The sequence below is a fragment of the Ochotona curzoniae genome, unplaced genomic scaffold (genome assembly GCF_017591425.1).
Source record: "Ochotona curzoniae isolate NIBS_2020 unplaced genomic scaffold, NIBS_Ocur_1.0 contig_4105, whole genome shotgun sequence".
Taxonomy (NCBI): domain Eukaryota; kingdom Metazoa; phylum Chordata; class Mammalia; order Lagomorpha; family Ochotonidae; genus Ochotona; species Ochotona curzoniae.
In genome coordinates this window covers 83,847-92,554 of record NW_024466129.1, presented here as the reverse complement: position 1 = coordinate 92,554, position 8,708 = coordinate 83,847, and the positions used below count along the sequence as shown (strand labels likewise).

General features: G+C 58.0%; 1 protein-coding gene and 1 pseudogene across 1 annotated transcript in view; both read left to right on the top strand.

The window, feature by feature from the left end:
- The first annotated feature begins 1,604 nt into the window (after window positions 1-1,604).
- Window positions 1,605-8,708, top strand: part of LOC121159224 (structural maintenance of chromosomes protein 5-like) — a 75,597-nt gene continuing 68,493 nt past the window's right edge. The window contains 1 exon segment of the mRNA XM_040984199.1: window positions 1,605-1,679. Coding sequence (XP_040840133.1) covers window positions 1,605-1,679 — 75 coding nt within the window.
- On the top strand, window positions 4,073-4,187 carry LOC121159340 (annotated as a pseudogene).

Genomic DNA, 8,708 nt, shown 5'->3' with positions numbered 1-8,708 from the left:
CCTGGACTGCTTTCCCGGGCCACAGGCAGGGAGCTGGAAGGGAAGCGGGGCTGCCGGGATTAGAACCGGCGCCCATATGGGATCCCGGGCCTGCAAGGCGAGGACCTTCAACCACTTGCGCCACCGCGCCGGGCCCCAGGATTCTCAATTCTAACATTAGTCAGTGCTTTATCTACAAATTTTGGACACAGAGTAGGACTATTCTTCATCCCCTGGGGTAAAACTTTCCATTGATACCGTCGAAATGGTCTTTTAAAGTTACTAGAGGGAATGCTAAAATCAAACCTTTGACAATCTTGAGGATTTAATTTAATGGTGAAGAAGCAGTCCTGTAGATCTATAATAATGATAAAGTAATTCTCAGGAACTGTTAATGGAGAAGGGAGGCCAGGCTGTAATGCTCCCATATCATACATGGTACTATTAATTGCTCTTAAGTCTTGTAACAATCGCCATTTTCCTGATTTTTTCTTAATAGTAAAAATATGTGTATTCCATGGGCTATTAGATTCTTCTAAGTGCCCTAATTTTACTTGTTCAGACACTAATTGCTCTACAGCTTGTATTTTTTCTTCTGTTAGGGGCCACTGATCAACCCACACTGGCTGGTCATCTTTCCATATTATTTTATCTGCATATAACTCATCAGTGACCCCTAGAAAAAATTTTGTCCATCATCCAAATTTTCTGTGGGTAGTTTTATTTCCATGTCATGCATGATATCTCTTCCCCATAAGGAAAAAGGTAAAGACATAATAATATAAGGTTGAAATTTTCCTGATTTACCTTCACATTCCCACTTCAATATTTTAGAGCTTTGTGCCACATTAGTTGCTAATCCTAATCCTACTAAAGTTGAAGATGTATTAATAATTGCCAAGTATTGGGCCAATCTTTTTCTGATATACATGATCTATGTGTTCTAGTGTCTAATAACCATGTTATAGATTTTTCTTCTGTTTTTATAGTTTTAAAGGTCTTTTTTTTTTTTTCTTATGGGGCTGAGGGGATGCCCCCCTCCTCATTTTTTGGCTTTTCCTTCTCAGTTAGAGGAGTTAATCCTTATGGAACTTGAACCTGCACTCATTTTTCCAATGCTGGCCTTTCCTACACCTAGGGCATAATCCTTTTGGGATGCCCTTGCCCCCCATTGGGTTTGACCCTTTTTTTATCTCTATATGGGGGCAATGTTTACTTATATGACCTGTTTGTCCATATGCAAAACAGGTGACCGCCCTTTTTTGGGAGCCTTTTTCTTTCTTCAAATTCTGAATATATGCGCCTAAACGCTGTCTCTCCATAGCTGTAGCATATGCCATTCCTTGAATGACTGCTGGTGAGGCAATTATACACACTTTCTTGGACACCTTACTCCTTCTATTTTTGAGCATTTGTTCCAAAAATGACAGGAATAATTCTTTGCTCCTGGATTGTGAATGCCTCATGATGCTTTACCTTCCCGTCCTCTAAACCTGATGATCTTTTATCAGGGAGCCTGCAGCGCTCTGACGAGGTCCTATCCCTGCCTGAAAATAATAAGAAGTAAAAGAAAAGAAGAAAGCTTACCTTCTTGAGGAATTTTCAAGTCCTTGTTCGGGCACCACATGCGATGGAGCGGCTCGGCCGGGAGCAATCAGTCCGACGGGAACAGGACCCCAGGAACAGTGGGCAAGGATTCGGTGAGTGACAAACAGACACGACAACTCAAGGAAGTTGTATCTGAGTGCATTTTGCAAAAGCAAGGCATCAGCTTATATACAATAGATTATTGCAAAGGCACATTTTCTTTGTTTACACATGTGGTTACATTTCCAGGGAGGTAAGCAGGTGTGCTGAGTAAAGATTGTTCTCTAATAGCCCGGTGACAGCCTGTAGTTGCTATTTCTTGTGGACGCAGTTTGGCACCAGTTGCAGTTTTAACCATTAAGTAGTTAGCTCTCATTGTGTTTTGTGCCTTATACTGGTTTAAATATTAACTTGCTTATATTTCTTGTTTTTCTTCGTATATGGCTTTTTAAGCTATAGATTTCTACTATAATCTTCTTTCTAGAAATTCTCAAAAATAATCCTAAATAGATTCACTAAAACTAGCAACTTAATAGTTTTTATCTCAGATGTTTGCTATTCTTATCCAATCTCCTGTCAGAAGGCTTCATAGAACTATAAAGGAACATTGAGCCTTTGCCACACATAAATAGTATTATTCCAGTCATAAAGATAAGAGCAAAGAGAGTACAGCTAGGACCGCCAAGACCACTAGAGATGCAGCCGATTCCGGGAGGCATCCTTCCTTGAAGCTTACGCTTTGGCCCGGCGATTTCACAAGCCGGGTTCTACCGGAGGTGGTGTGACAGGAGGGCAGGGGCGGCAGCAGGCTGAAGAGCTGCTGTGAGGCAGAATATGTCATATACACCCATATCACCCTGAACGCGCCTGATATCGGAAGCTAAGCAGGGTATGGTCTGGTTAGTACTTGGATGGGAGACCGCCTGGGAATACCGGGTGCTATAGGCTTTTGCCCCCAGCCCGTGCCCGCTCCCTCCTTTTCCTGCCTGCCTGCCCACCCCGCTCGCCCACCCAGCCCCAGCCCACACCCCCGACCAGCTCGGAACCCCGGCACACCACCAGCGCCCGGCCTGCTTGCCCTGCCACCTGCTACCCTGCCTACCTGCTCTGGCCTGCCCAGCTTCCCTTCCCACACGCCTCCCACGCCCCATGCAACCCAGGGGCCCGCCGCCACCGCCACGTGCAACGGTGCCCACCCAGAGGCCCCACACACACTAGCCAGCGCCCCAGCCCGCCCTACCCTGCACAGCCACCTGCCACACACACACACACACAGCCGCCCAGCCAACCTCTTCTGCCAAGCACGCACACACTCACGCACGCCACGCCACCATCTGCCCTCGGCCCGCAGCCTCCCTGGCCACCTGCCCACACCCACACCCCACCCCCACCCGGAATCGGGCCCCTCCAGGGCACACAGCGCCCGCAGCCAGCCCCCAACAGCACCAACAGCAGCACCACCTCGCCAGCCCAGGCTCGCCACTGCGCAGGGCCCGCCTGCACGCACACTCAGTGGTCCTGTGCCAGGCCTGGGGAGAAACTTGCCTGCACGCCACCTGCCAGAGCCCACCCGAGGGACACCCTCACCCACCAACCCACCCACCCACCCGGTCGGCAACCCTCCTGTGGGCACCCTCCCCCGGCCCCTGCAGACACACCCCACCGCAGACACCCGCAGCAGTCCCGCCCGTGGGTGTAGGGGATGCCCAGGCACCCCACTGTGGCGTGGGCAAACCTGTCCTGTGCACCGAAATCCCTCTTGTGCCTCGAAGCCTGTGGGTGGTGTAGGACTGAGTGCGTGCCTGCTGCCTGCATGCTGGCCTGTGCGTGCGTGTGTGCATCAGTCAGTGGGTGAGGGTGACCCCGTGCGCTGGAGTGTGCCATGCGGCGCGGCCCAGCCACCCTGGCTCCCTCGCGACCCTTGGCTCCCGGTGCCCAGTCCCAGGTCCCGACCCGTGGTGGTGCCCAGTGTGGCTGATTGCTTGCTGCCTGGCTTGCTTGCTCGGCGGGAGTGAGGGTGGCTGTGGCAAAGGGGTGGGGGTGGGAGAGGGGGTGGGATGGGGAGCGGGGAGCGTCCCTGGGGCCCCAGGTCTCCACGGGGCCTGCCCGCCCGCCCACCCGCCCTCCGGCCGGGGCTGGGTGTCTGGGACCCCGTGGGTGCGTGCGTGCGTGCGTGCGTGTGCCAGCTGCCAGGGCTCCCAGCGTCGTGCCCAGCCGTAGGAGGGCAGGGCGCAGCAGTGTGAGGCGCCCCCTCGAAGCCCGGCCGCGAAGGCCACCCCTCCAGCCCTCTCCAGCACAGGAGGAGGCAGCAGCGCCTCCCCAGCTGCGGGAGGGGGGAAGGACTAGGAGAATGCGGGGGTGCGGGGTGAGGCGCCCTGGCTGGGGGCAGGGGTAAACGGCCTAGGAAGAGAGCTGGAGTGTCCTGGGGGTCGCTGAAGCAGGAGGTGGGCCGGTGTTGGCCTGGCGGTGCGGGCAGGGGCGGCAGCAGGCTGAAGAGCTGCTGTGAGGCGGTGTACCACCCTGAATGCGCCCAATCTCGTCTGATCTGGGAAGCTAAGCAGGGTCGGGCCTGGTTAGTACTTGGATGGGAGACCGCCTGGGAATACCGGGTGCTGTAGGCTTTTGCCCCCAGCCCGTGCCCGCTCCCTCCTTTTCCTGCCTGCCTGCCCACCCCGCTCGCCCACCCAGCCCCAGCCCACACCCCCGACCAGCTCGGAACCCCGGCACACCACCAGCGCCCGGCCTGCTTGCCCTGCCACCTGCTACCCTGCCTACCTGCTCTGGCCTGCCCAGCTTCCCTTCCCACACGCCTCCCACGCCCCATGCAACCCAGGGGCCCGCCACCACCGCCGCGTGCAGCGCTGCCCACCCAGAGGCCCCACACACACTAGCCAGCGCCCCAGCCCGCCCTACCCTGCACAGCCACCTGCCACACACACACACACACACACACACACACACACACACACACAGCCGCCCAGCCAACCTCTTCTGCCAAGCACGCACACACTCACGCACGCCACACCACCATCTGCCCTCAGCCCGCAGCCTCCCTGGCCACCTGCCCACACCCACACTCATACCCCCACCCGGAATCGGGCCCCTCCAGGGCACACAGCGCCCGCAGCCAGCCCCCAACAGCACCAACAGCAGCACCACCTCGCCAGCCCAGGCTCGCCACTGCGCAGGGCCCGCCTGCACGCACACTCAGTGGTCCTGTGCCAGGCCTGGGGAGAAACTTGCCTGCACGCCACCTGCCAGAGCCCACCTGAGGGACCCCCTCACCCACCAACCCACCCATCCACCCGGTGGGCACCCTCCCCCGGCCCCCGCAGACACACCCCCACCGCAGAAACACGCAGCAGTCCCGCCCGTGGGTGTAGGGGATGCCCAGGCGCCCCACTGTGGCGTGGGCAAACCTGTCCTGTGCACGAAATCCCTCTTGTGCCTTGAAGCCTGTGGGTGGTGTAGGACTGAGTGCGTGCCTGCTGCCTGCATGCTGGCCTGTGCGTGCGTGTGTGCATCAGTCGGTGGGTGAGGGTGACCCCGTGTGCTGGAGTGTGCCATGCGGCGCGGCCCAGCCACCCTGGCTCCCTCGCGACCCTCGGCTCCCGGTGCCCAGTCCCAGGTCCCGACCCGTGGTGGTGCCCAGTGTGGCTGATTGCTTGCTGCCTGGCTTGCTTGCTCGGCGGGAGTGAGGGTGGCTGTGGCGAAGGGGTGGTGGTGGGAGAGGGGGTGGGGTTCGTGTGCTTTTGAGGCAGGAATTTGGCCCCACGGCCTCCAGCCAGATGCTGCTGCCCTCTCGTTCACCAGGGAACGCTTCACCCTCCACCAGGGCCATCCTGGACTCAAGACTCTCTCTCCTGCAGGCCAGCCGTGGACCATCGGCCACCGCTGTTGTGCCACCTGCCACAAGACACCCAACGGCGGATGTGTGTTCTCCACAGAGTTCCTTCTCACCAGGACAGGTAGAGTAGTGTTGCCAGCCATATCTGTATGTACTGGCTACATGCCGTACCCAAAATGGCGCCGGCCAGAAAAGCCACATCTTGGTGTTTGGTGCAGAGTCACGTAGCATTCACTGTACTGCGCAGGCGCCTAGCGCATGCGCAGTGAGCTGCGGCGCGGCAGGCACGTAAACACTGGGACTGACGAATCCAGTCGCCCAGAACCCTGCGTAATCATGACGCCGACCTATCATCGGCGGAGGCGGGGCCAGACAGCACATAAGAGCAGAAAGCCTGCCGGGGTTCGGCGCCCCTCCTCTTCATGTTGGTGTGCACAATAAATTTTACCGCAGGAGGCTTCACTCGCGTCTGCGTCTTATTGCTGGGCGGTAAGACACGTGGGCGCGACAGAGTAGCAACATGCCTGGATCCCTCATTTGTATCGGCTGCTCTCACAGCACGCAATGGCATAAATTGTGCAAGGCAGGGGGACAGGCACCCTCACCAGTCTGGTGAAGGAGCTGCTGAAGAAACCATCAAGGGGTGGAGTCGGGTGCTGTGGGGTGGTGCTGTGGGGTGTTGTCCCAGTGGGTCAAGCCTCAGCCTCCCAGGCGGATGGTCTGTATGGGTGCTATTTTAAAGCCTGGCTGCTTCCCCTGCGGTCCAGCTCCCTGCCGGTACTCCTGGGAGAGCAGCAGAGGATGGTGCAGGGGCTTGTGCCCCTGTGCTCCTGTGCCCCTGTGCTCCTGTGGGAGATCTGGAGGAAGCTCCTGATTCCCAGGCTTGTCCTGGCCCAGCCACTGCTGGCTCTGGTGGTGGTCCCTGGGGAAGTGAGCCAGCAGATGCAAGAAAGATTGCTGCCTCTCCCTGCCTTGTTGCTGTGTGCTTCAAAGCAAATAGGACAGGGGGAGGCTGGCAGGTAGGCAGGCAGGAAGAGACAGAAAGCTGCTGGGCTCCTGGGAGGGAGTGTGCTGCGTCCTGTGCTTTGCTCTGCTGTGCTGTGCCTTGTGCTGTGGCTCTAGACTGCTTTTTTCCGTGCGAATGCAAATCCCGAGGGCGTGCGTAAGGCTTCTGTCATGGAACTCCTGTGCAACCTCTGTCAAGAGGGTCTTGAGAGAGAATGCCTCTCTGGGCTGGGTCAGCTTCCCTTGATCTGGCAGGAGAGGCCTGGAGGAGCGTCCTGCAGTGAGTGCTATTGATCACGAGAGGGCGCGCAAAGCTGCCCTTTGTATCCTAGGTGGGCTTCGGCCTTCTGAGTGCTAGACAGCCCAGCCCCTAGGCACCCCAGCGTCAGTTGGGGGTCCCGGACGGTGCTCCCGGACACGTGTCGTTAAAAGACCAGGGGTCCAAGGCCGAACGGCCCGCATATCAAGGCCCAGGAGGGGGTGTAGGATGCCTGGTGCCTAGCATGAGCCTGGGCCTTTGTGGTAAAAGTGTCAGGGTGCCTTCACCAGCAAGATACTCCGTCAGGACACCCAAAGAACTCTGGGAGCTGCAGTCCCACGTCAGTGTGCGTGCTCAGGGCTCTGTGGGAGTTGCAGTCCCACGTCAGTCTGCGTGCCCATGGGCCCTCTGGGAGTTGTAGTCCCACGTTGGGCCACTTAAATACTCTTGCCGCTGGAGTGGTGAGGCATTTTGAGAAAAGATGTTCCACTAGGTAGCCTTCGAACGGGCGTTCTGGGACAATAGACACCATCCCCTTGTCTCTCGAGGTGCATTCTGAGACGTCTATCTTCCCAGCACCGTTCTCCCCCCCCTCCCCGTACCCTCCCCACCGTCCCCTCCGCCGAGCACAATCGAGCACAGCTGAGCCCAGCCGAGCTCAACCGAGCAGGCATGCAGTGCTGTGTTCGTGTTGCAGTGGAAGGAGATGGTCAGGCTTTTCTTTTTATTGGAAAGGCGGATATACAGAGAGGAGGAGAGGCAGAGAGGAAGATCTTCCGTCCGATGATTCACACCCCAGGCGGCCGCCACAGCTGGAGCTGAGCCAATCCGAAGCCAGGAGCCTCTTCCGGGTCTCCCATGTGGGTGCAGGGTCCCAGAGCCTTGGACCATCCTCAACTGCTTTCCAGGGCCACAGGCAGGGAGCTGGATGGGAAGCGGGGCTGCTGGGAGTAGTACTGGCGCCCAGATGGGATCCCAGGTGTGCAAGACGAGGACCTGAACCACTACGCCACCGCACCGGGCCCGATGGTCAGGCTTTTGGGGCACACTTGGGAACTTGCACTGCAGGTGGCAGAAGTCATGAGCAGGTATGACGGTGGCCGGGGCCTGGACGAGGGAGCGCTTTCAGGGCCTGTGCTCCCGGCAGCACAGGCCTGGACCCCTGGACTGTTTCCCCGCTGCCCTTCCTGCACTCTGCCCTGAACCCTTCTTTTGGAGAGGCTCTTTGGGGAGGTGCTCCCCCGTATCCCTGCCCTCTACTCAAACACTCGTTACCCCTTGCCCACTTGCCCATGCCTTGGCCGTGCACCCCAGCCCCTCCTGGAGGCCCTCCACAGCTGTCCTGCCTACCCCTGCCCGCTCAGTGCTTGATCTCAAGTTGTCCTGATAGACACGGCTTTCCTGCTCACTTGCTTAGTGCTGGGCTCTGGCAACAGGTCTGTTATCCTCCTGCTTTTCGGCAGAAGCCCTGCCCTTCCTCGTGGGTGTCTTCAGGCTCCAGGCCTTCTCCGGCGCTCTCTGGTGGCTCCTCATCCCTTTTCACAAGACACTTTCCTACCTGGTCGCTCGACAGCTCAAGCCCACGTGGATGGCTGCGGCCTCCCCACAATGGCCTGCTTGCTTGCTCTTCGTGTGTCAGTGCTCATGACCCCCTTTCCCAGGTGCTGGAGTCTGTCCCTGCCCTCCTGCCTGCCTGCCCACTGTCTTTCTCTCCTACAGGGCCTGCGTGTGTATGTGTGTGTGTGTGTCCATGAGGGCCCACAAGCCTCCTCTTGCCACAACCTCGGTGGCATGGGTGTCCAGCGTGGCCTCCCATGCCATCTCTGGGCATGGGCTCATGAGGACCCCTTTCCCTTTGTCAGGGGCTCCGAGGAAAACTCGAGGGCTTAGGCATCCCTGTCGTGTGCTTTTGAGGCAGGAATTTGGCCCCACAGCCTCCAGCCAGATGCTGCTGCCCTCTCGTTCACCAGGGAACGCTTCACCCTCCACCAGGGCCATCCTGGACTCAAGACTCTCTCTCCTGCAGGCCAG